Source organism: Xiphophorus hellerii, chromosome 6 (assembly GCF_003331165.1).
Source record: "Xiphophorus hellerii strain 12219 chromosome 6, Xiphophorus_hellerii-4.1, whole genome shotgun sequence".
In the NCBI taxonomy this organism is placed as follows: Eukaryota; Metazoa; Chordata; class Actinopteri; order Cyprinodontiformes; family Poeciliidae; genus Xiphophorus; species Xiphophorus hellerii.
This window is the reverse complement of record NC_045677.1, coordinates 6,687,198-6,713,936: the sequence shown is the minus strand read 5'-3', so window position 1 is coordinate 6,713,936 and position 26,739 is coordinate 6,687,198. Positions and strand designations below refer to the sequence as shown.

Here is a 26,739-nt window from a genome sequence, read left to right as displayed (position 1 = left end):
CTATGTAGGAACATAGCTACCGACCTATAGCTACTTAGCTAGCTGTTTAGCCAGCTAGCAAGACAGATAGCTCAATAATAAATAATCTTAATAATAATAATCTTGGTCATCTTTAACCTTTCTGTCATGAAATTATTTTGTATTAGCTGGCAGGCTGTGTCTAGATTTGAAAATAATTTGTGCAGTTTTGTAAGACGAAGTCCACCAACTTCAGAGAAAATTATTTAGAAAATAGCATGTTAGCATGCCCCAAAATCCAAACATGGTAGAGACAGTGAGGTATGGACTTGATTACCACTCTGTGTCTGGTTAGTCTGCAGACCAGGTGAACATCCCAGACTGTTATTTTTTCTTTTTTTTGAAAGAGGGGGATGTTTGGTAGCCCCCTGTTGGAGGACATCAAGTTGTCAAAATGCCGATTTGCTCAATGGAAATTTGTTTTGTCACACAAAAAAACAGTTACTTTTTACTATTTTTTCTTAAACAGATTTGATCTCTGGTGGTTTTTGATGCATTTAAGTTGTAAAGGTTTCTTTTGGGGGTTTTTTTGTAAAAAAATAAAGTGAGAGGATATAAACGCCTATTTATCCTTCATCACACATTATCCCGAGGCTGACCTGGAAAAATCCCGAAACCTCTGTAAGCAGCCGGCAGCCAGCGGGTCCCTGGGCCGTGACTCCAGGAAGCGCTGCGCGTGTGTCCTTAATCTGGGACCGGGCGGGAACAAGCCTGTGCACATCCACGTCAGCTGCCACCCACGATCCACACTCATCCTGATGGATCAGTCGGAGAAGGCAAACCACAAATACAAAAGATTAATTGCGTTAACTTTTTAGTTTATGAAGCTTTTTAATTTTTTTTTTTTAAACAGATTTGTATCAACTGAGAAACACCTGCTGCTATTGGTGGTCATCTGTCTCATTATCTGGCAGTAGATTTCATCTTGCAGCTCCTCATGCTTAGTGGCTGGACCGAAGATCTGGTCAGTCAGCTCCGTGGCACTTCGAGAATGTTTGATGGGATAGTCGCCCATGTACTTCAAGATGGGTAGGGGACCAGGTCAAGGACTCACACTGTCCGTGTTTAAAATAAGTCTAAGGTATTGTTCTGTGGAAAACTATTCACAAAACAAAATACGCTTGTGACGCGCTGACCCTTAATGCCTGGAAAAGTAAGCATGTTATTTTTCAAAGGATATCAATGAAGGCGTTGCAGGCCATGTTGCTGAGTTCTGGATTGTTAAGCAAAGTCTTCAAGAGCGGCTGTTTGATGGGCTCCTTGGAGAAAATCCACAGCTTCTCCTTGTTGGAGCCCTTGGAACCACGGCCGCCGCCTTTACCGACTGATCTGAGAGAGGAAGGCGAAACGGTGTCAGCAGGTCAGCAGAATCATGCAGAGATTCTCGGAAACACATGGATGCTACTCATTTTTGTGTCAAAATAAGTGCTGTCAATTGATTTTCTTTTTCTATCAGAACAATCTTACTGACACTAAACTTAATCACTGTGCCTAACTTTGTAAGTGTGAAATATAAATATGCATGCAACTGTGATTCTTCCAGGAACAGTGCCCAGGGTAAGCCCCTCCTCCTGCCACACTCCAGCCAATTAAAATGCAAGAAATTATCTGATTTTTAATGTAGTCTCTTAGTGCTCAGCAGCAAACAAGGGAAACTTACTCCACTTCACATGTATACACCTCTAGTAGTAGTAGCAAACCTGCTCAGGGGACAACTGACTGATAAGATGGATATTTTATTTTGTAGCTCTCGGGTGCTCCACCCCTCTCTGATGCGCCCTGGGCAACTGCCCAAATAGTCTTTATCATAAACTGCCACTCTATGCTTGTTTTCAAAAAAAATGTTTTATTGTCTCCGACCAAACATTTCCGAAAACTGTCAGCTTTTATTCAGGAAAGTTTAATAGAAATTCTAAACGTTAATTTAGAAATGTTCCTCTTTAGGTCAAGATAGGTAGTTTGGTTAACCTGCATTGTTACATTAACACATGAAAAATGTTCAGATTAAAAGTATGCATCAACGTGAACAGAACCAGCCAATTTTCCAGCCTTTTTCTGTGTTTATGGATATTTTAAATTTAAATCCAAAGAGTTTACATTGAATTTACCATGGGGGGAGATGATAAGACAAAAAATAAAAAATAAAAAATCTGCCTTTGTTACCTGAAATTCTCAAGAGCAAACTCCTTCAAAGAGACGGGAGCCACCGTCTCTTCGACCAGAGGGACGATGGTTGGGACGGAGGCTTTCCGCTGCTTCGGGCTGAGCAGGTTCTGTGGAGGGGGAGAGGAAGCGGATCGGTTTCAGCACACAGGCAGAGTCATATGAAGCAGAGTGCCGAACACTCCCAGTGAGGTTATGATAATAGGAAGAATTTCATCACGGGTTTTCTAGTCGGCATTCGATCTAAAGAGTTGGATGAAGTTCTGATTTCCATCCATGGAGGCTTACTTTGCCGTCTTGCTGTCTATATATTGTCAGAAAGGCAATCTTGTAAAGAAATAACCAAATTGGTGAAGGTTACTTTACCAGCATATCCTCAGCGGGTTCGGTCAGAGTCGGGAGAAACTCCATTTTGTCCTTGTTAACCACCCCTCTGCTTTTGGTCCTCTGGTTGATGGCTGTGAACAAGTCGCTGTCTGGCGGATAGCTGTCTTTTTCCACCAGCAGCAGGTCCCCCCGCTTACAGATCAGGTAGCTGGGATCGTCTGCGGACGGACACGAGAACGGTTGGAGTTCGGAGATCGAATCGGTCAACCCGAAACGTCCCGTGGGAATTAAAGACTCCTCACCTTGTTTGGGGACGTCCTGCTGAACCATAGCGTACACGGAGCGCTGTTTCAGCCCGTTCACGTTGTACTGCATCATCTTGGCCATGTCCGCCGCATCCTGGCACCTCAGGGTGTACTGTCCTCTGAGCGTGTCGACGCTCACCGACTGATGGCTGTCGCTACACGTGTCAAAAACGGCAAAGGTTTTTTAAAAAGCACACAAAGAAAAACGTTCCGCAGAGATAGAGATTTACCTCGGCATCTGGACTTTCTTCACTTCTACGTAGGGAATCTCCAGCAGGAGCTTCTCCCTTCGCTCCATGAAGACGATGCTTTTCCAGTTTACGGCCACAAAAAATCTGCTTTTGGGCAACGGGGGTCCTGCGGATGAACGGCAGGATGTGAATTGTTATTATTAGCAATTATAAATGGCTGTGGAGGTGTAGTGAAGAGGCCAGAGGTAATTTTGTATGAGCTGCAGAGATCCACGCTGCAAAAACAGAATCTTACCAAATTCATTTTGTCTAGATTCTTGTGCACTAGAAATAAGACAAAAATAACTTACAAGTAACTTTTCATCAAAAATATAGGAACTTGTTTAAAGTAAATAATTCCTTAATATTGATGGAAAAGTACTAGCTGTAAATGAAATAATCTGCCAGTGGAACAAGACATTTTAACTTATAATGTGGGAAAATGTTTGTTCGGCAGATTATTTCACCAACAACTCCAACTGTTTAATCAATATTATGAAATTATTGACTTAAAACAAGCTCATGTTTCTTGCTGGAAAGTTACTTTAAGTTAATTTTGTCAAGTGGTTCAAGTAGTTGTAGAAGCTAGAGCAAAAATACTTGTTGAGATTTAGTGTTTTCATATCGAAGCATTGTCATGTGTTCATAATGGCCCACTTAAAGTGCAAGCTAATTTTGTAATAAGAAAAATGCCTGAAGAGAGAAGAGAGAAGCTAAAACACTTGCTCTTGTTTTTATTCACATATATTTGAAAGTTTATAATGATTATTACAGGCAGGAGATGTACAGTAAGTACTGATTGCTCCTTTCAATTTATTATAATTTTACATAAACTGCTTTTATGTTTCACCCAGCATAAGATGATCTTATTTTGGTGGAAATGATAATCCTCCAACTTTCCCGTTATGTAATAGTTGGAACCTGGCAAAATGAGGAGGGCCATAAATACCTCTGGAAGGCGCTATATGAGAGAAAATATGTTCTGCACTGTATTGTAATTTTGCTTGTACGATGCTTCGAGCTGCGTCTTTAACAGGGCAAGTTGCGTCGACCGACCTGACGTCATTGTGACTTCGTAAAGCTTGGAGAAGTCGAGCGGCCAGTTCTGCCGGGCGATGTCCACCACGTCTCCTTTCACCTTTTCTGCCCGCAGTCTCCCGTTGTCATAGCTCTCCTACGAGAACCGAAGTCTGAGCTCAGCTCATATCTGACTGATTACGTGGATTTCACTGCAACACTCAGACTGCTGCTCTGTCTTTTACCTTTGAGAGTTCTGCCGTGATGAGATTAATCCACATCGTCATGGATCTGTTCTCGATCCGCGTGGTTGTGATGCACTCCTGGACCACCCTCTGCACCCTCTCTCTGGCGGGCTCCTGGGAGCCGAACTGGACAAAGTAGTGCTTCGCAGCCAGCTGGACGTATTCGTCCTCCTGAGACATGCAGAACGGTTATATTGTATTACGTAATCTACTAATTTACTTCTTTAAGTCTGTGATGGACTGAGACTGTTTTTTTGCTGTGCTTAACAAGCGGTGGAAGTCATTGCGTGCCGAAAATATCAATAAATATGGCACTTCGTTCTTTAAAGCAAAGTGAATCTTTCCTTTTCAACACAAGTCCGATGTCTATCTTTTCTCATTTTATCAACCACAAACGTCAATGTATTCTGTGTAAAGTGGAAGGATACATAGTTGTCAAACGTTTTGCAAAGCATTCAGCCTGATTTACTCCCCTAAGTAAAATCCAGAGCCACTGTTTGCTTTTAAAAGTCACTTCATTTATAAATGGAGTTCAACTGTATGTAATTCAATCTCAGTCCAATACCATGAAGGCCTCAGAACATTAGTGAATGACGGCGGTCATGTCTGCCAAGGATCACAGGAGACAGGTCAGGGCTGATGGCGGTAATTTAAAGCAGACTTGGGTCATAAAACAAAATCTCAGGCTGTGAATATTTATAGATACAGTTACCCAGAAAATGGATTATGGCAAAACTGTAAACCAAGAGGTCCATAGTAACCAATTCTTGCCGTACCAAGTCAACCATTTTCATGACTTGGATCATATGTTTTTGACTTCGGTCATCCTGTCCACACAACTTTAAATCAGAAATTGAGGATTTTTTTGCCGTTTGAGAGTCTCAACGGTCGTCTTACCGATTAGAGTTAGCTTCTGCTATTTTTTTCCATGTGTTTAGCGGTTCAGCGTTTGCTTCTGCTAATTCTTTTTATATATTCAGTGGTTTAGCATTAGCTCATGCAATTTTTTTAATGTGCTTCGCGTTAGCTTGTGCTAAGTGTTTCATGTGTTTAAGGTGAGCGGAGCTAAGATTCTTGTTAGGTGAATTAGTGGTTGGTGGACCTAACTTTCTGTTTCTACTACTTCCGCCAATTTTAGTGCAAACATCACCTGACCATTAAAACCATTTTGGAAAAAAAAGGAAAAAGGAAACAGAAGATCAGGAAAAGATATATGATTTCTATAGTTCAAAATATGTAGGTAGGGATTTGACACCAAACACGTCTATCTAATTGGTGATTTTAGTGCAAAAACTTAATTGTCCATGACAACCTTGGCGGCTATCTTGAATTTTTCAGTGGCTAACATCAATCCCCTGGGAACCTCTGTTCTAAGTTAGGGTCTTGTATCTGCATCTGACAGATGTTGCTGAAATATTCAATTATCTGCTGCTCTTCTATGTTTCGTTAATTCAATTTGTTAACTCAACCATTCTGAAGCTGCAGGAATACGTTTTTCTTTCAGGAATACTGAAAACAGAAGCTTGTCTTCAGCCCCTCACCTTCTCACTGACGTATTCTCCAGACTTGATGCCCTTGATGACCTGCTTGTAGATCAGGTCCGTGCTGACTGCGTCCTGGTCGCAGTCGTGCCACGGCGAGAACAGCTCCTTGCGGATGGAGAGGCTCCAGGGCGTATCCTTCTCCTCCCTGTTCTGCCTCCTCATTTCCTGCTCGCACTGAGACACGGCATCCAACACGTGGGTCTTCCCGTAGGATCCCAGAGACCACATCTGGAGACAAAACACCAGCACCGATATAACTCTGTGATAGGCAGCTAGGAACACTGAAGCCACGTGACTAAAGAAGCTCCCAGGAACCTTTTCATAGAAGCTGATGTAGACGGAGAACCCAAAGGTGTCCTTGAGTCCGATCTTGTTAGCCACAGCCTGGCAGACTTCTGAGGAGGTGGAGGCTGAATCCAGCTGCACTTTGACCGTTTCACCATTCATTAGTGTCACCGGCCAATCAATGGGCTCCTTGTTGTTGGCGGCCTGTTATCACAGATGATAATGAGTGAAAATGACTGAAAGAGTCACTCTACAATCAAATTCATCAGGATACAGGACTTTACCTTCAGCTCTAGCCAACAGGGCAGCTCTTTTCTCTCTCCGTTGGCTACTATGCGATGCAGCCTCTCAATGCAGTACTCTCTGTAACCGTATGGACCTCTTTGAAGGAAGCTCTCCAAACACTGTGGGACAGAGGAGAGCGGAAAACATTAAAAACGATAAGAAACAAAGGCTCTGCAATGGAAAACCTATGGGGGTGGTGTTTGTAAAGTTACACGGTAAAAAAAGTAACAGCAATGATTAGTTGTATTTCGCCTCAGAGTTATTCATTCATTCATAAATGCCACAGATGCAAACTAAATATTTAGTTTAAAGCTAAATATTTAGTATAGCTAAATGTTTAGTTCATCTAAATATCTATATTTAGATGAACTAAATATATAAATATTTAGTTTGCAAACTAAACATAGCAATGTATAAAATAAAAATCTAGCTGATTGCTATTAAGTCATGAAATCTTAAAGTGAAAAAAGAGTCACATCTTGCCATTCATAGCTTTGGTAACATTAAAAAAACAAAGTAATTTTTCTGGGATTTTATGCGACACACTCACAAAAAAAAGTAATGGGTAACTGTGAAGAACTAAGAAAAGGATACATGTTTTTTCAACATTTGATGCAGCTGTAAAACCTTTGGGTTATGAACTCTACAAGCATTGCACATCTAGAGCAGGCTCTTGCAGAATTTGACGTAGACCTGGTCACTTAGACATCTGGCTGAGTAATGTGTGAGCAAGGATGGATCTAAAAGCTCCGGCGATTAAGAGAACCGATCCTGAGCGGCTTTTTTAACTATTCTTTGCAAAATAGCTCTGATTTACTCAATTTAGACATCTTTAAACAAAAGGACTCAGATCTGGACTTTGACTAGATCATGCCACATACATGTGATTTTTTTCTAAGTCATCATATAGTTAGTTGCTCAAGCTACATGTTTTGGGTCCTTGTCCTGCTGGAAGGTGAACAATTTCTTCCAGGACACCGTCACAAGAGCAACTGGAGATTAATTACCCTTTTAAGTGACAACTTTTTTAAACCCAGTGAACATAGTACCACATCTGAGTGTCTAAACAGAGACTGCCAACCTCCATGAAGAGGCTTGTTGGAGGGAAGATCCCCAGACAGAGGGAGAGGAGAGTCCAGCCTTGCATGCAGCTCTTCCTGTTCCTGTTGTTCACCAGCTGTTTGCAGATCTGACAGTAGATCTCATCCCTAAAAGTTCAAGAAAAGGTAAAAAAACCAAAACACCGCTATTCTCCACCAAAACACAATGTTTCGCCAGCTGAGTTCCACATTTTACCTGATGCCCTGCCGCGACAGGCCATATCCAACGATAATGTGCAGCTTTTCCAGCTGTGTGAGCTGTCGATCCAGCGTCGTGCTCTCTCCCACCAGAATGTCCTCGTCCTCGGTCAAGTTCTCTGGCTGCAAAAGATGAGAACCAAACAGAGGAGTTAGAAACGCAAATAATACCGAGAATAAGAACCAACTGGAAGAGAGACAAACATGGTTCCAACCTCCTCCAAGATAGCCGAGGCTTTTCTGTTCCCAGGGCCAAACTTTTTCTTGTTCTTCCTCAGGATTTTCTGTTCAGAAATGTGTGGATAAAGATGAAATAATGACCACTAAAAAAAAAGAAAATGTTTTTATTTATTTATTTTCTATTCTTGTTTCTCAAGAGCTTACCTGATCCAGGCCCACCAGATTGCTCAGCCTCCGGCCTTGCCTGTTTGGAAGCAGGCGGGACAGGGTGCTCTGGGAGATGGTGCTGGACTGCTGAGATAAGGAGTCTGCAGGCCTCTGCTCCAGTATGTCGCCCATGAACCGCATGATGATCCAGGACACGGTCAGAGACGCCTGGCGGAGGGAGAACACTGAATGTGAGGCAGACGTCTAGCAGACTCGGTTGGATTGGGGAGCAATCCAACCGTTACGTTTTCAACTGGCGCGGTTCACTTTCACACTGCATTGTCACACAGACTAAGCGCTTTAAAAAACCTGTTCCCCTCCTCGCCTGTGGGGGCGCTGCACCAAAAACCACTGAAGGAAACGAAGAACACCTTAGAAGAAAATTTGAACACAACTTCCTTCTTTGCAAAATGTTAACAAAAATGGAGTATTTTAGCGGTTGTAGGATTTCTCTTTTGTCATTGATAGAAGACAATGAGCTGTTTTCCAGCTAATGCTAGACTCTCATACTTGTTTTGGTTGTATTTAGCCAGAATGTCCAGCTCTATTGTCTGCTTCCTGCTTTTGGAGCAGTCTCCAGTCTGCTTGACGTTCACATATGCATTTGAACCGCACCAGAGTTCACCTCAACCAAACCTAGACCTAGGTTTGTAGGCGGACAAGAGTTCGATACGTCCTAGACAAATGAACTAGAGTTCAATTAAAGTCGACCAAACATGGTTGGTGCGAATACACCCCGAGATATTAATACTACGGTCTCGTCTCACCAGGGCGTCTGCTTCGTCCTCGTGGTGCAGCAGCGGCTGCTTCAGCCTCTGTGCGGTGTGCTTGTGGTCCTCGTCCTTCTGGAAGTGGCGTTTGCTGAAGTTGTAAAAGGAGAATATGTCGCTCTCGTCGTCAAAGCCGTCATCAATCTCTTCCTCCTCCTCCTCGTCCAGCGACGGCGTGGAGCTCGCCGAGTTAGAGGACTGCGTGACGACGACCGTCATCTGGTTCGAACTGCGAGGGCTTTCCTCGTTTGCCTCCCGAATGCCCTACTCAGAAAAAACAGAAGGTCAAAGGAAATGTAACGGACAATTAATAAAGCGCAACACGACAGAGTAGTTGCCTGACCTTGGCATCTGATCTTTTGTCTTCCATGTCTTCATCAGAGAGTTGGAGGTTTTTATTTGAGCTGTCCTCCGATTCAGAGTCACTGGAGCTTTCCGATTTACTAGATTTCTCAGATTCACTAGATTTCTCAGATTTGTGAGATCTGCCAGATTTTTGTGATTCTATGTCGGCTTGTTCTTCAGCGACTTGCATCAGCCTCTGATGGATTTCTTCTCCGAGATCCTCTTGCTCCTGCCTCTCCATTTCTAAGAGCAAAGCCTGATGGGCGATTTCTTCTCTCTTCCGCCGGCAGTCTTTCCTCGCCCGGTGGCCTCGCACCTACAGTCAGTTCAGCACAAGAAATTTAAATTTAAATATTTGAAGGGTGACATCCACCATAAATTATTTTACATATGAATAAGAGAAAGAGAAATACCCTATGTTTTCAAAGGCCCCATCGCAAAGAAAACAACGCCAGGATTACTTAAATGATAGGAGGAAGCCAAGTTAAACCTGCTTTGATGTGTCGTTCACGAGCGATTCGATTCTTTTTGATGGCTCTTTGCTAGTCTCAATTAGTGAGAAATGTAATTTGTTTTTTACGATTGTGTTGTTGTGAGTCAACTTCAAGTTAGGTGGTCTGCGAGTGTTTATTAAACGGGTTAAGTGGTCCTCACCCTGAAAAGGTTTGAGAAACACCGACTTAAAGGTTTGCAAAGTTGTATCTAAGTGAACCGCAGAACTTCTGGACGCAATGTGCTTTGGACAGATAAGAGCAGATCCAGAGGGCTGAGTCTGAAGAAAGCCAAACGCAACATATCGGCACCAACAAACACCGGTGAACTGTCAAAGGCCCTCGGCTCTTTGCAGTAAATCAACTGGATTTAGAATATTGAATTTCAGAAACAGTTGTGAGGTTGTCTGGTTAGCAAATGACGTTGGCGTCCAACAGGACAGTGATTCCCAAACACAGCGGCAAATCTATGAGAGGAAGACATGAATGAAAGTGTACTAATGTCAGAGTCGCTATCCAGACTTCAGCCTGACCTGAGCAGGAACAGATGTCTCCAAGACTCAATGGAGTCTAACCTAACCCTAACCCCCTGGGAAGGGTGGGACGAAATCCCTCCACAGTTTGTGTGAGACTGATAAAGTTGTGTTTGGCTTTATAAACGGTAACAGTGTGTAGTCTGCCTTGTGTGTTTGGACACCTGAGAGTAGAGTTCAATGGTTTGTAGAACCTTATTTATCTTATTTGTCCACTTTTGTCCTGATCCGTAAAGCTCCACATTTGGCAGAGGGTGCACTTAGGCTTGTCGTAATAAGCAATAAATTAAATAATTGTACTGATAAATTGAAACAAGCCCAATAATGCCATTTGCATGATGATCAGCTAGCCCCTTTTTTGAAGGACAACTTTGTTTACAGAAACTTGATAATTCATTTTATTTGTTGTTCCTATAGTTTTGTTTGTTATTATTATTGTTTTGGATATTTAAAACGTCTTCTAATTCCCAGTGCTAACAAGATTGTTCATTAGAATTTAATGTTGATTGACTTTTGAGAACGTCCTCTTGCGTTATTATTATGTCACTAGCTTTAGATTACTTGAAAATTGTTGTTTAACTTCTGGGACAGTTTATCGTCCAGAAAAATTTGTCATGGAGACAGGCGGGGGCGAGCTTTCTTTTTCTCATGATGGTATTCGGACCACATGCCTGGCTCTGGATGACGATGGCAGCCGCTCGCCGTCTCTGGTACTGAGACTTAAGCTTCCGACCGCGGACCTTTGACACCAGGCGCCCGAAACCCTGCTGAATCTGAAAAAAACCCCAAAAAACAAAACAAAATAGCTTCAAACAATCTGAGATCAACGAGTAAGGTCCACACTCCAAAGGTCGACTGGAAGTTAGAAACCATCAAACCTTCTTCTGCACTATCCTCTCTCTGTAAGCTCTCCATTGCTTCTGCAGCACCACGGCTGCGCCCCGTTTCCTCAGGAAGAGCTTTCTGAAAAAAGCAGATTCGATCCGTTCCATAAACACTTGTCATAATCAGCATCTTTTCACGTGTTCTTATGTAACATCTAGCTTATCCAGGCAACATAGAGGGCAGTAAATCACTATCTGTAGATGTGCTGAGGTGATATTCCTATCAGTTATTGCGGGTGGAGAGAGGAAAGGGGGGCGGGGCGGGAAAGATAAATTTAATTGTGCTGTTCACATTTCGGTTTAAGATTTCAGCTCTTCTTGCAGCACCTGTCTTTGATTCCCAGCATGACCCTCTGGATCACCACGGCCACCCTGCTCAGTTCTGCTTCCCGTAGATTTTCCAGAACAGCGTCGTGGGCATCCTGGGAAAAAAAACAACAACAACAAAAAACTAATGACTTAATTCAGATGATTCTGAGTTTTTTTTCTCAAAGAGTTTTGGATTCAGATAACAACGTTTCAACACTGACATAATCAGACAGAGCAAAGGGAGTCAAAATCATTTCATTTAGGGGAACACCAAAATGAACCCATTCACAAACTGCCGAACTTTGACTAAATAGCTTTCTTTTAATTCAAGTCTCTTTAAAATGAACTATTATTGATCGTCTTTTCACATTGATCAGGCCCTCTGGGATTTCACATTCTTTTATGCTAATTTTTTTTTTTTGCAATACTTTTTTAAAATTTTATTTCCAATATCTGTGCTTATATGACTGTAAATGTGACTTTTGTTGCTTTCCACGTAGATTACAGGTAGGTAACTTGACATCAAGTAAGGTTGATTTCAACCTGTATCAGTGTCATCAAAGTAAGAAATACTGCCCCCTAAAGGTGGGAGTTAGCAGTCGCTTAAAGGGCCAGTATTATATAAAATCGCCAAGTGAGCCAGCCTTTTTGGAGTTTTACGTCCTTTTAAAATGTTATTCCATCATCAAAAACATGCCTGGAGTATTTGCTTTGATTCTTTCATGCATGTTTGAGAAATACTTTAATCTCCATGGCAACCATTCAGCTCCTCCTCAGAGCTGCAGTTTCTGAGTTTCTGGCAAAAACATTAAATTGTTAATAGAGGAGCCATGTTGTGACGACTTCCTGAAGGCAACGTTTCAGAAAGAACAGAAGCTTCTTAAAGAGACAGAGGCTAAATTTGAAGGTGTAAAATTACAAAGTCAAATTTCTTTTAGGTCATATTTGATCGAGATAGCATTTTTATAACAGCTGAAGGTAACACAATTACTTTATTGTTCTGCAAAATGGCACTATGTGGCAGGAAAATACGTAAATTGTTTCTGACAATTTTTGTGAAAGACTTCCAATAAATCACAGTTGCACGCGAAAAAATGCGGGGATCTGTGTTGACATTACGTGAATTCGTGAAACACTGGAGGAACTGATTGCTGTAATTTGGCAATAAACAGATAAAAAAAACTGCAGTGATTTGACTGACGCATAAACTGTACACCAGATTTTAATCTTAGTCTTTTCGTACCTTTAGAAAAATTTTCTTCCTTCCAATTCTCCACTCGTCTCTTCCTTTGATTACAGCCTTGCAGATGGCTTCACAACAAACTGCGGCGTCGGTCTGTAGGGAGAGTCAAACGATTTTATTTTATGTACTCACATTCACAGTTCCCAAATACGGCCCGTATAAAACCGCTTTGGGAGAAAATTGTTCACAGTCCAGGAAGAAAATGGTGACTTAACGGTTCTGGGATTGCAGACGGTGGTCTTCAGCAGGACTCGGTAGCGCACCAGGAAGTCCTCAAATTTGTGACGCACGGGATACCCCAGCTTCCTGATGCGGATGGTGTCCATCATGCCGGAGTACCTCAGCTGGCGCATGCACAGCTCTCGGTCAAATTTCTGCAAGGGAATGGAGTGAGTGAAAATTCGTAGATTTTTTTTTTTGAAGCACCAAGAAATTGGTTCCCCGTCTGAAATCAGATAAATTTGAGGAAACGTGACGTGGCACCGCGTTGCTTCACCAACACTCTTCAGAGTGAATGCTGTTACTGTGCAAAGACTTGATGGATGCTATAGTTTCAGAATAAGTGAGGAATTCAAAATGAAAACCAAAGGGGCAAAGAGATGCGGCAGATCAGAACTTACAGCAGATAACACACGGCAGGTTTTATTGTCCGCTTCAACAATTTCTCAAAGTTTTCATTTCTTCCTCTTTTGAAAATTTAGTGATTGTTTGAAGGATTACAGTTATAACGATCGCATAACCTTGCTGAGGGCGCCACCAGTGGGACTTGTACCCACAGATTGAGAACCATGACACTAGAATATACTTAAACGTTTCAGAAAAAAAGATGAATTGTAACTAAAGACGCCAATAAACATTCGCCAGTGAGTTTAGTCTGGGGTTTGACATTTTCATGCAGTCAAAGTACGTACATAAATACCAATGTTGTGTTGTGGTAATAGAAAAAAACAAAAAAACACACAGCCTGCACAACTGACTTGTACTGAACTTACGAAACTGCATTTATGCTGCCGCAGTATTGCACTTTACTCTTTGCATTAGCAGCTTGAAACTGATCCAGGTTGCTTCCCACTTGTTCAACTGTCCACAATATCATAAGATTACATTAGTTTTCTTGGCATGTTGACTGGAATCAAGCCTCCTAATCTTTTATCTAAGGCACACAGAGCTCTGTTTATCCACGCTGAAGACCATCCGTGTGTTGCCGTGCGTTATCTGTGCTGCCGCGGCGGAAGCTCACTCACCTTAGATTGCTTGTCGTTGTTGGGTTTGAAGCAGCGGATGAAGAAGGGCTGGCAGGCGGACAGAGCCTTCATGAGGGAGTCCAGAGACACTCGGAACTGACCGCTCAGCGTCGGCATCTGCTTGCGTTTGTCGTTCTGCAGCTGCGGAGACGACAAAAGGAAAATGCCACTTATGACGCCAGTATCCGTGGTAACAAAATAATTTGGGGAAGATAAATGAGAAGTCAAGGAACATTAGGGGTTAACGAATCTGGCAGATTTTGATTTGATTTACAATTTTCATGATCGTATCGGTTATGAAGAGGACCTTAAATAGCCATTTAAATATCTTAATATATGCAGGTTGTATGCAATAAGATTACTCACTGTTAAATTAATTCAAATCTACCATCAGAATTAAATTTGCTGGTTTATTTTGTGAGTATTTTGTGAGTTCTGATGTCAAGTATGAAGCATGAGCTGAAAGCTTCCTACCCGTGGTGAGCTCTGCGGCGTCAAGATGAACTTTGCGGTTTTAGTTGCCTTCACTCCGTTGGTTGCCATGTCCTTCTCAAAGATGTCCCGGAGGAGCTTACTGGTGGAAACGCCGATCGTTTTAATGATGTCATAACTGACTCCGTCTCTGTTCTTTTCCAGAAATCCTACAGAGGGAAAAAATAATAATTAAAAAAAAAAAAAAATCTTCGTATTCCCAGAAGTCCAGCATCACAGATGTTTTTTTTTTTTTGCTTAGCGGTTTGCGTTACCGTTGGTGTTGTAGTAAACGGGGCCGGCAAAGTGGCGAATTCCAAAGTCTGTTTCGTGATTGCGCTTGGAACTGATGTAGGCCTTGTCTCCCTTATGTTCTCCGTTCAGCTTAGTCAGCAGGGTGGAGTCTGTCCCCTGTGGCGAAAACAGAGTGAAAATTGAGAACTGTTTTTTTAAGCATTTAAGAAGTCTAGGCCTAAGGCCCGGTCGGCGTACCTGCGGAAAGTGGCTCTCTTCATCGATCAGAGCGAGCACGTTGCACGGCTTCCCGGCCAGAAGGTCCAGGACTTTCTGGTTGTCGGTGAACTGGATGTTGTTCCACAGCACGCCCTCTTTCTGGTACTCTTTCTGCTCCAGCTTGAAGATGTGGGCCACAAAGAACTGCTGCAGCTTCTCGTTAGCGAAGTTGATGCAAAGCTGCTCAAAACTGGTAAAAGGGGGAAAAAAAAAGTACAAGATATACTGTAAGCGTAGCACAGTGTGTAAAATTCAATAGCAAGTTGGAAAATCTTTTCTCGCCCCGCCCCCGACCTGTTTGTTTGGAAGTTCTCAAAGCCGAAGATATCGAGCAGGCCGATGGACAGGAGCGAAGAACTGGGTTTGTCGGACAGTTTCTGATAGATGACACTGTTGATTTTTCCAACGATCCATATGAAGAGTTTGTTGTAGATTGCCTGTGAGAAAAACCACAGAATAAATGCAGAAAAAGATGTTTTTAGGGACGCGCCGATCCACTTTTTTCACTTCCGAAACCGATATTTGAAGTTTGGTATTGGCTCATACGGAATGGATACAGAAAAAATAAAGCTAAACTGGCTTAAAATGTTTCTTTTTTTTTTGTTTATTAAACCGGACGTAAATGTACTGAATTACAAATTAATTTAATAACTTTGCACCTGTGCAGCACATTTAAATACACATTTAAGCTTGTGTATTAAGCAACAGCTTAACAAGCTTGGTCAAACATGTAAAAACAATTTTAAGTTGTTCAGTCTGTGCATTTATTAGTAAAACAGCCGATGTAAAAAATAATAAAGAAACTGAAACTGACAACAACAATAGTTATTTACATATTGGTAAAAAAAAAAAAGTAAAAAATAAACTGCAACAAACTTTTTTTCTAATGGTTCATAACATACAATTAGGAATTCTAAACATATTGTGAAAATAAATGTAATTAATTAATAAATTGTGTCTCTCAGAGCACAAAGCATAGAATTAGACTGAATAGATCTGGGCTTATGGATCACAATAATCAATCTAAAAAATGTTTCAATATCAGGAAGGATACAGATGTTAATATTCGATCGGCACATCTTTAATGAAAACTTCACTCTTTATCCATGAGAGCATAAAAAAAAGTCAGCTTAGCGATAAAATCACACTTCTTTATCTAAACGTTTCCCCGAAGAAGCCGATATGTTATTCAAGTGCAATATTTGTGTTTATGGGGCTATGATTGCTGTGTCATGATGCAACAGCCATACAGTCATCTAAAAAGAATGCAAATAAGTTATAAAGAGATTTTCTTTAACATTCCATTGAGTAGCTCCTTCCGTCAAAGCAGTTTGTGCTCTAAGACAGATTTGACTGGCTCCCTTTGCTTATACGATGGACCGTAACACAGTTGTGCCATTGTCGTCCTGATTTAGGGCTCAATAAGGAAACAGCCGACTGTGATTTAAAGTCCGTGGCTAAACTTTGGTACCTTCACAAAGGCGTCCCTGCAGTCGGTGGCCTGCTCGGCGCTGAGGGCCTTAGTGACTCGCTCTCTGTTGGCCATAAAGGACCGATGCGTCAGGCCGTTGGCCAGGACAGACCTTTGCACCTGTCGGGCGAACGCATGTTATAATCCAGCCAGGAGAGCCGTCGTATTTACAGACGTGTGAACGGTGGCCCGGCCGCCTACCTGCAGCAGCGACGAGGCGATGGTGAAACTCTCCGATTCGCCCACGTCACTGGTTTCCAGGTTGTTTATGACGGAGCCTGGTCGCATGCAACAACAACAAAAAAAAAGCCACAAATGACTGTAAATGACATGAACTTGAACGACTGCGAATTTTAAAGGTGTGTTTTATAATTTTACAAAACAATAAAAGATCAAACAGTAAATTTAATTCTATAAAACATTAAAGAACTTTCAGCTTGGTTCCTTTTTAAAGCTTACAGATACAGCAGGAGGGTGTAACTTTATTGACTACACTGTGTCACAATCTTTACGGGCCAGTAAAATTATGTTTTTATTGCTCCTAATGCAGGATTTTCTGTTTTCTGTTTTCCTTATCTACTTCTAATGAAACCATGAGGTAAAGCGGTGTGGTGCCGTGTGGACTCCCATCACCTTGTTTTAAGAGCTACAAGAATGTAATAGTTTATTTTATAGTTATTATAACGATGGTGCAACTAGAAACGTCAGTGCATGGTTAGGAGATTTAACCTTTGACCCATGTCAGCATAGGAAAGTGGCGAGAGTTTTTGTCCAACCCCTTTACAGTGAAACTCTTAAATCAGTGTGGACCAACGCTTTTGCCTTTTGTGCCAAAATTGTTAAATTGAGAGAACTCGAAGGCCCCATTTATTTATCTATTTATTTTTTTATCAAAACTGAAAAGATTTCTTTCTAAAGATATTTATTGTTTTTACCTCTTCAATAAGGTAAAAGTAATAATAAAATGATACTGAAGAGGTGAACAATACCTCTTCAATATTTCAACAGAGCAGACAATATTTGCTTTACAGACAATATTTCAATAAAGCTAAGTAGTCTGATTTTTGTAGAAAAGGAATTTGTAAATCATTGTTGATTCAAAATATAAACAGTTGCATATTTGCGGTATTACATGACAGGTAAATATTTTCCAAAAGTTTGGGGGTTTCTTTTTTACTCTTGTTTTTTCTTTCTTGTTTTTCTGTGTTTGGAGACGCATTAATCGCAAATTCGCTCCATTTTTTGTATTGTGGGCAGAGGGGCCAAAGAAAATCGTCCAGAGGGCCGCAAATGACCTCCGGCCCACATTTTGGACATCCCTGTTCTGAATCAAATATACTACAACAGAATGCCGGATGAGTAAGCAGAGACCACGTTTGTGTAAAGTTGTCAGAGAATGCAGAAGAAGAAACAGCAGACAGGTCAGCGATGAAACACAAAGCAGCAATAATTCTGAGTGTCACACCGCCGGACAAGACACATTTAAAAATAAAAATAGAATGGTGTAGTCAAAGTCCAGACCTAAATCTAACTGAGAATCTTCAAAAATGCTTTTCACAAATGCTCCCCTTCCAATTTGAATAAGACTGAGTTTTTCTGCAGGTAGAAACCTTTGGGTAGAGAAGCAAAGCTAAATACAAATCCAAGCCACACATTCAGTTTTTTTAAAATTGAAATTAATCAAATAACCTTTTCCCTTCCACAACACTGCTGTTTCCACTTTATGTTAGACTATCCGATAAAAAAAAAAAACCCAACAGAACGCGTCAAATTTTGTCGCAAGAGTGAAAAAGTTCCACAAACCTGGAAGAAACTTCCAGAAAACTGCAACAATGCTGAAACACTTAAAAGTTTCTTTAAATCAAGGCCAAAAACCCTTTTTAGAGCCGCCTTTGATTAATAATAACTGGAACATTGATCAGTATGTTTGATGTATATTTGCTTGACGATTCAGATGTAATGTTCAGTGCTTGTTTCACCATTGGTGCCTGTATGATGTTTCTGTGGTGTAAAGCACTTTGAGCTGTCTCATTGCTGAAATATGCTCTACAAATAAACTCGGCATAACTAGATGTGAGCAATATTAAAAAGCACTTCAAGTTTCCAGTCATTTATATTCATGATATTCTTAGTGTTAATTAATTCCGTTTCTGCTTCCTAAAAGACAGAGTTCCAGCTTTTGCCGTGATGTTGTGAATTTTGCGGTAAAGTAGACAGAGTGAAGCAACCACTCCCGATCTAACGGCGCTCACCCTTGAAGCTGACGTTTCCAAGGTGCAACATGGCCGCCAGCAGCTTGAGGATTTCCTGGAACTGGTCTTCCGAGAAGTTCAGCGTCTTCATGGCCAAGCGGATGCGGCTGAAGTCTTTAGCATCGTCTCTGCCTTCGCACACGATGCAGTTGCCCTAAAGGACACAAGAGACTTTGGTTGCGGGAAACTGGTGGACGTCAGCGTCGTGAGGGGTGAGTCTGTTTCCCAGAATGAAGGGTGGCCTTTATTTGGAATACCTTAGTAATGTAGTTATAGTCCTTGGAATGACCAAGCCTCAAAGTTTTCCTCTCTTCAGTGGTGATTCCTGCCAACAGGCAGTAAAATATATGGTAGTTTCGCTCCTCTGAGGCCTGGGAAAAATAAAAGTTTATGGCGACAGAAGAGGAAAGAAAATATGCTTAAGCCTTTCTGAGAAATCAAGAGCCGCATTTAGAGTGGATCATGATTAATAGCATGTTTTTCTCCCTGAGCACAGTTGTTTAAAAATCTCACCAAGCAGATCGAAACACCATCAACACACTCCAGAGGTGTCCTTCAGGGGATTTTATGAGCTTACAGTATCGACCTTTCCGGCGTAGAGATAACAGACAGGCAGGATCTGTTTGGCTGGAGCTACCTCACCTGATGGCACACTCGAGACTTTTCCAGGAGGTACTGCTCCACACGAGCGCCTTCGATCACCCCGTCTTTGTTGAAGAAGATCTCCAAGTACTTGCCGAAGCGGCTGGAGTTGTCGTTGCGGATTGTTTTGGCGTTCCCAAAAGCTGAAAGACGCAGGAAACCATGGTGTTTAAAAAAAAAAAAAAAAATCCACGACGTCTGCTTTTTTTGTTCACACGAGCCTAAGGGGAGCTAACAATGGATCGACACTAACTTTGTTTAGTCCGCCTTTTATAGAATGCTGGTTTGTTTGAATAGAAAGTCCGGTTCGTTTGGGGAGGTGTGAATGCACAATCCAATTCTGATGAGGACCAAAAAAAGGAAACTCCGGTCCACATCAGTCTGATTGAAGTGAACTCTGGTGCGATTCGAATGCATGTGTGAACGCCAAGCGAACCAGAGACTGCTCCAAAAACAGGCAGTGTCCAACAACGCAGGGCATTCTGGGTAAATAATACCAAAAACAAACGCTTGTGTCTAGCGATACCTTGTGCTCTTTTACCAATGACAAATGAGAAATCCTACAACTGCTCAAATTTGATGCTACTCTATTTTTGTTAGCATTTTCTGAAGGAGGAAGTTGCACTCAGTGTCTTCTGAGGCTTTTGTGTCGTTTCCTTCAGTGGTTCTTGGTGCAGAGGAGGGAAACAGGTTCTTCAATTAGTTTGGGTCAATTGATAGAGTGCAGTGTGAAAGCAAACCGCACCATCTGAAAATGTAACAAACATTCCAACACTGCTTCCCAATCGAACCAGGTCTACCGGACTACCAGTTGTAAAAACACCCTAAAGGTGCTGCTGGCGTACCTTCCAGAATCGGGTTGGACTGCAGGATCTGATTTTCGATCGATTGCTGGGAGAGTTGCCCGCTGACCGCTGCCAAGTACTGCAGGATCAGTTTTGTGCTCTCCGTCTTCCCAGCTCCGGATTCCCCGCTGAGAGAAAAGCAGAGAACATGGATGAACAGGAAGCAGGGGAATACAAGCAAGAGCAGCGTAACCCAAGGCAACGAGTGGCAGTCTCCGACCTGATGATGCAGCACTGGTTTCTGAGGTTGCGCATCATGTTGAAGTAGCAGGACTCAGCAATGGCAAAGATGTGTGGGGGGAGTTCTCCGAGCTTCCGGCTGTGATATAAATCCACCTGCAGAACGGCAGGATGTTCACACCGGGAACGTGATTGGTGGAGACGGCTGCAGGTTGTAATGGATGGAGATAAGAGGCAGAAACCTACCTGCTCGGGTGAATATATCGGAAAATCCTGGTAGGGATTCACTGCCACCAAAACGGAACCTATGAAGGTCTGGAGAACAAAAGAATAAAATGATCTGTGGTCAGCAGAAGAAAAATATGATTTGATATGAGGAGAAGGATCAAAGGTTTCTGATTTATGAATATATAAATTGCAAAAATAAATTGAAACTATAGAATAAATGCAGAAAAACAAAAATCCTTCACGCTGAGTGTCAAGAGCTTAGCTTGATTGTGTTTGGAAAACCTCTGAGATACACCCTTGTTGAGATTATTTCAACTTTTTTTTTCCACCTTCAATGTGACATATTTGTACAGTTCAAAACAGAACATGTTTTAATGTTTTCAGCATTCAGTCCTTTTGAGTTCACAGCTGCCATCAGTTACAGAGAATCTGATTAACCAGGAATAAAGCTAAACCCTCTGCTGGGATTTTTCTGAAATTTGCATAGTTGCTTATCTTTAGCTAAAGCTATTGCAGAGAGGTCATTAGCTATTGTTAGCAAGCAGCCAATAGCTGTTGTTATCTATTAGCTATTGTTATGGTTGTGTACCAGGTTGTGGTACACAACAATAGCTAATAGTTAGCTGTTAGTTATTGTTGCTGTCCCAATGTTCTAATAGCTAGCTGTTAGCTGTGTACTACAGGGCGTACACCCACACAACCAGGTTATAGCAGCCACATAGTTCTTTTCTTCAACAGATTTATTTTTCCTTTAAGTTGTACAGAGTATGTGTCTATTAAAAGATAGGGAAAGTGATTATTTTTTATTTTGGTCTCATCTTCTATTTTACAAAGATCCACTAAATGTATTTTTGGGTAGAAATTGTATTTCCAAAGAAAGACATTTGAGTAACTAGTGTGCAATGCCAGCCTGGTGGCTCAATAAAAATATTTTAACTAGGTGAATACTCATATAATTTCATTACCCAGGCAGTTATTCTACTTATCTTTCTGTAGAAATCTTTAATAGATGACTCCACATGAACAAACTGGTGTGTAAAGTAGCGTGTTTTCCGGAAACGAAAGGGAAAATCTTCCACGGTGTTTTTTCCTGAGCGAGCGTGTGACTCACGTAGATGTGGCCTTGCTTGTGTCTGAGCAGCAGGTTCCTGAGGAGGGCAGCCTCCGTCATGTCCCCGAGCTTGATCATGTCATCCACCCCCTCCACAGATGTCGGGTGCATGATCTTGAGCGAGGCTTCCTCCTCCAGGGACAGGCGCCGCTCCTGAGGGAACATCGAGAGAAAACACGCACAGTGGCAGATGGAGACATTTTTTATTTTTTTTCCTTCTTTTTCTCGTCATCAGTGGTTACGTACATTTCCCTCATCGTCCACCAGTAGCCTCTGACCAGATGGCGTTTCTTTGACCCGGGCTCCAATGGGCACCCCGATCTTTGAGTCCACCCAGACCCATTCTCCCTGGAAACAAAACAATGGCAAACTCATTGACAGCTTCGTGTAGTTTCTGGTATTCTACAGGCTACTGTGTGGCTAAGTTTTAGTTATAGACACAGAGGTGATATAACAGCCAGATCTGATAAGCTAACTTTTTAAACATAAAATATAAACACAAGACACTTCATAGTCTTACCTTTCTCAGCATCTTGAATTAGGCTTTTCCAGCTCCCTGAAATAAATCCAAATGTGAAATCCGCAAGTTTCTCAAGTTAACTTTGAGCTGTGTCACCGTAATTCATTGTGTTCAACGAAGTCCACTTGTGAGTTCCGAGTTAAATTGTCAAATATTTAGAGGGGGGGGGGAGAAAAAAAGAGAAAAATACACCATAAACCAAAAATAATTAGGAAGATTACCCCTGGATCCTTTGGTTCGTGATCCTCATTAAGCCTCCCGACTTGGCTTGAGCTCGTTTAGTAGCCGACTCAGTATAAGGAAGGAGGAAACACGGCTCTTCTATGACTGATGGACAGTTTATGATGCTTTGACTTTGGACTGGCTCTGACGGGAAGGAAATGAAACTTGGAGAGGTGAACAGCTGTCTTCCCCTTTAATGAGCTCTTTCTGAATCCGCCCTCGTCCCCAGGGTGGCATTTTGTCAATTCTTTCCCCCTCAACTTGAAAGAAACTTTTGCAAAATCACTGCCTTTGTTTGAACACCGTGCAAACAACGGTTGATTGACGCAGGGGAAAACGGGCATCCAAATGTTGAGACTAAATCTATGAAGTTTTAGTATAGAAAGCTGCCACGACATCAGCATCGATGCTTCTGTTACTTAATAGTTTACATAAACAGCCTTGACGTCGATTTTCCAGGGTCAGTGGTGAAATGAGTTTATGTGCAGCCTTTGGACCCTGCTTGTGTAAATCCAAGGAGGCATAAGGGAGCATCTCGCTGCCACACCAATAAAGATAAACGGCAGAGCTTAAAAACTCCTTCCTCCTGGCCTTATAGCTTCACTCAGGAGTTCAACCCTGACTGGTGACGTTTTTTCTGCTCACTGGATCAGCAAGTCAAATTTAAGACTTAAGATGTGTTTAATGCCACTTTGAGTTAAATTGAAGCCCCCAAACATATAAACATAGGAGATGGTTGGATTACAATCAAGCATGGCATATATTGATACATTTCTGTAGTATGTTTGTGGCTCCCGAGGCTTTGTGCTTCTCACACGGTGTGTCGTCACCTTTCTAAAATAATGGCTTACGTCATTTTTTATTATTTTTTTACCAAAAATAATTTGGGCAATAAATAAATAAATAAATCACCACCTCTTTTTTTTCCACAAGATTTTTTAGGCAAAAAAAAAAAAAAAAAATTGGCGAAAAAATATTACTCGGGGCCATTATCTTTATGAATGTGACGGTATGTTTCTTTACAGCCTTAACCCCCTAATGCCAAGCTTAAAAGTTGTTTTATGTATGCGCATAACTTCGTAACGTCGCTCAGGCAACTGGCTATAAATGTGTACTTACCCATAACAGACAAAAAAAAGAAAAAAGCCAGCTGGGAAGTGTATGTATATTAGCAGCTAGCGACCAGCAGCCGCAGCCGCCTCGTGTCACAGAACAAGAGTGAAGATGTCTGCGCGTGACTCAGACTTTTCCCTGACATAAAACTTTGGGAGAATATGCGAGATTAAATTGTGCCGCCACGACGTGTTTAAGATTTGTGATCAGCATGTTTAAGACCATTTAAGTTTTTTCATGACTTCTTATGTGGCACAAAAAGTGGGTATGCACTACGCAAGGCATACCCACTGCTCTACAGGGGGCGCCAAAACAATGATGGAAAATGATTCCTACTCAATAACGTGCTAAGGAAGGAGTTTATTTTTAATTTTTTTTATTTTTATTACCGATTATTCACCAGCGTCACTGTGATCAGGCTCTGATGAAGAACTCCCAGGAAGTCGGGCATCTGTAAACACAGCCCTGAATGTCCTAACATGCTAACAACAACAACAACAAAATGTTTACTTGAAGTATTCTGGTGGCTGCTGTAGCTGTCAGTATCTTAACCAACACACCCAAACTACAGCAGCAGTTTCTGTCCGGCTTATTGGTGAAGTCCCTCATCATTGTACATTAATATTGGTCCCTCCCCATTATCAGAGTGATACTGCACCACGGCATTTATCGCTAATTGATAGGAGACACACCTTGGAAACAAACATGGGTCTTATCTGTTTATCCGCTTTAAGTAAACAGCATAAGTATGTGTGCCAGCTTGTTGGCAGAACTGAGCAGAACTGATGACTGGATGTTCTCCCTGTCCTGGATTAGACATTGTATCCCCCTCCCTCTCTTCAGCGACTCCGCCAAAGACAAGTGAAACCTAAATAAAACAACACAGTTTGGGTTAATAAGTGTATTGTTCTGAAGCCACAAACAAAAAGACATTTGAATACAATCTTTGGGAGACAGAGTGCACAAACATTAAATGCTGAACATCTAGGTTATAAATGACAAGACAACGCTTTCAAAAGGTTTACAAAAATCCGCTTTTGGATTTTATTTTCTCCTGTGACTAAATCACAATTTTCTACCGTCACTTATGTAAAATTAACAATTGAAAATCATCCAGGTAGTTCTTAAAAAAAAAAAAAAGTCACAATGATAAAAAAAAAAGAGGCAAAAACAGTAGTCTGTGGTGCCCAGTCTCTCCTGATTTAATCATTTGTTTAAGACTCAAATTAATGTTTGATTAAGGACAAGTGCATTGCTGCTGCAGAAATCTAATCTGTAAATCTGTTAGAGCAAAAAAAAGAGAAAAAAAAAAGAGGAGAAGAAAGCAGTCGCAGCTGGAAGCACGCTTGCAAAGAAGAAATTCATTAAGGCCTCAAAGGCCACCCGCGTTTTAGCAGCTTTCACATTCAAGTCATTCCAAGGAGTTTCAGCTTTGGCTTGACTGGCACGCTGAACCAAGAGAGCGTGAAGTTTTGTTTAGACGGCAACAACACGTCAGATCCTATTTTATTTTATTTTTTTAGTAACTGAAATAAAAGTCCTGTGAGCTTCTAAACAGACACCTGCAGAGATCCTCTTTTCTTCAGAACAATAACACATAAAATGTAAACAGAAACTCTTAGGGGTTTGAAAGCTAAAAGTGACTCTTTAAAAACAAACCAAAAATGCTGTATTATTATTATTATTATTATTAATACTATTAACTATTCATTATAAATTCTAATAGGACTCCATACATATCAGTGTATAGCTCCTCTCAGAAGTTAACTTCCACTCATTGCTGGTAGGATTTTCACATTCACTTCAGAGTTTATCTGAAACTTTCTACTTGTATTGAATTCATAGTACAATATCCAACTTCAATTCTTCTGCAGACAACAACTGGGTGAATGAGTGGGAATTTAGAGAAGTATTTATACGGTTGATTTAAAGCCCACTCCCACTAAGATAAGGATAAATAACCCTTGGCACACTGCAGAGACACTGTGGCTTGTGGCATAATTCTGGGTGGGGTGTCCAAACTATTTGCCAAGTGTGTCAACATTGTAGATTTAAAAGTAGTCGCGGATCAAAAAAAACAAAAAACCCCAACCTAAAATCAGGCAAATAAAAGAAGCCCCAAATTCATAATAGATTCAAAACGTGAAAGCAATTTTTATGACGGTGTATTAGGGCCATTGTAGACAGGAAAAAAATTTATTCTAGAAAAAATTTCAAAAGAAATCCAAGATTTTTGTAGAGATTATTCTCAAAAAGTCTTCTTTCTGGCATAAATGTATTACTTTCTATTACTTTAATTGTGCAAGTTTGCTGCACTAAAAGAAAGACGTATAGTTTTAATTTTCTATTGGGCTTGATCAAATAAATTTATTTTCAAGAATTAGAACAGAGTTTGGGCCGCTTTCTTTCAAAATGCTTGCTATGTGTAGCCAAGCTTACGACAAAATAAAAGCTGGTTTGTGTGCAGTGAAGTTGGCTTTTTAGTAAAATAATAATAACTTGGTTTTATCTTTTGTTAAAACATAGTCATAAGAAGACAAATACTTTGTGTTATACGTTACATTTTCCTGTGTAAGAAAATTATGTTGGTAACAATTTTTACCCTGATTACAAATTAAAAGTCTCCATCTGCATCTACCGGCCAAATTCGTATCATTTTTGAACTTCAGTTGGGGGAACGCACAAAATCAGTCCAAGAGTCACAAGGGGTACATGGGCCGCACTTTGGACACCCCCGTCTTAAACGAATCCTCTCATCAGAAATAGCACTAGAATTGGTTTCCAGCACATATTACTCAAAAGAAAAAAGGAAGAGAAAAGAGAAGAGTTGCAGTCGGGGGAAATTTTTACAGCCTGATCTTTGTCCTGAAGGACCAGAGTCAGGCGGCGGAAAAATAGGTCACAATGTTCAGGAGAAACCCAGGAACTACAGAGGTCAAAGTTGACTGTAAGCTCTCGTTTTTCAATATTTTAGCATCTACACTGCTCATAAACCTAGTGTTGTTTGGTGTAGTTCCTGGTGCAAATATCTTGGTGTTATTGAAATAAGACAAAACTCACTTACATGTGACTTTTCAGCCAGAAACAGGAGCTTGATTCAAGTAAATAATTCCTTAATATTGATGAAAAAGTTCTAGTTTCATTGACAGATTATTTGACTTGTAACAAGATATTTTTTTCCCCATTTTATAGGTGAAACAATCTGCCAGTGAAAGAAATGTGTTTTCAACAGTATTAAGGAATTATTG

At 41.1% G+C, this 26,739-nt stretch overlaps 1 protein-coding gene across 3 annotated transcripts in view; it reads right to left on the bottom strand.

Annotated features, from left to right (window-relative positions):
- LOC116722113 (unconventional myosin-VIIa-like) overlaps positions 1–22,738 on the bottom strand; it is a 28,867-nt gene extending 6,129 nt beyond the window's left edge. The window contains exons 1-40 of one of the 3 annotated variants that reach the window (XM_032566258.1): positions 22,378–22,738; positions 22,157–22,192; positions 21,883–21,984; positions 21,637–21,789; positions 20,544–20,612; positions 20,338–20,453; positions 20,118–20,245; positions 19,273–19,415; positions 18,888–19,001; positions 18,631–18,784; positions 16,580–16,656; positions 16,379–16,498; positions 15,202–15,344; positions 14,887–15,097; positions 14,670–14,805; positions 14,398–14,564; positions 13,924–14,064; positions 12,895–13,053; positions 12,680–12,772; positions 11,455–11,549; positions 11,122–11,206; positions 10,915–11,016; positions 9,218–9,535; positions 8,872–9,138; positions 8,102–8,272; positions 7,933–8,001; positions 7,716–7,840; positions 7,501–7,627; positions 6,419–6,538; positions 6,165–6,338; positions 5,847–6,077; positions 4,306–4,476; positions 4,100–4,217; positions 3,044–3,170; positions 2,811–2,968; positions 2,548–2,726; positions 2,182–2,291; positions 1,199–1,347; positions 894–1,047; positions 618–773 (exon numbers count right to left, since the gene is read on the bottom strand). In XM_032566258.1, coding sequence (XP_032422149.1) covers positions 618–773; positions 894–1,047; positions 1,199–1,347; positions 2,182–2,291; positions 2,548–2,726; positions 2,811–2,968; positions 3,044–3,170; positions 4,100–4,217; positions 4,306–4,476; positions 5,847–6,077; positions 6,165–6,338; positions 6,419–6,538; positions 7,501–7,627; positions 7,716–7,840; positions 7,933–8,001; positions 8,102–8,272; positions 8,872–9,138; positions 9,218–9,535; positions 10,915–11,016; positions 11,122–11,206; positions 11,455–11,549; positions 12,680–12,772; positions 12,895–13,053; positions 13,924–14,064; positions 14,398–14,564; positions 14,670–14,805; positions 14,887–15,097; positions 15,202–15,344; positions 16,379–16,498; positions 16,580–16,656; positions 18,631–18,784; positions 18,888–19,001; positions 19,273–19,415; positions 20,118–20,245; positions 20,338–20,453; positions 20,544–20,612; positions 21,637–21,789; positions 21,883–21,984; positions 22,157–22,168 — 5,444 coding nt within the window. In that variant the 5' untranslated portion in view covers positions 22,169–22,192; positions 22,378–22,738. Of the gene's footprint in view, positions 1–617; positions 774–893; positions 1,048–1,198; positions 1,348–2,181; positions 2,292–2,547; positions 2,727–2,810; positions 2,969–3,043; positions 3,171–4,099; positions 4,218–4,305; positions 4,477–5,846; positions 6,078–6,164; positions 6,339–6,418; positions 6,539–7,500; positions 7,628–7,715; positions 7,841–7,932; positions 8,002–8,101; positions 8,273–8,871; positions 9,139–9,216; positions 9,536–10,914; positions 11,017–11,121; positions 11,207–11,454; positions 11,550–12,679; positions 12,773–12,894; positions 13,054–13,923; positions 14,065–14,397; positions 14,565–14,669; positions 14,806–14,886; positions 15,098–15,201; positions 15,345–16,378; positions 16,499–16,579; positions 16,657–18,630; positions 18,785–18,887; positions 19,002–19,272; positions 19,416–20,117; positions 20,246–20,337; positions 20,454–20,543; positions 20,613–21,636; positions 21,790–21,882; positions 21,985–22,156 lie in introns of all 3 variants that reach the window. The other 2 variants (XM_032566257.1, XM_032566259.1) reach the window with 2 other exon arrangements.
- Positions 22,739–26,739: the final 4,001 nt, after the last annotated feature.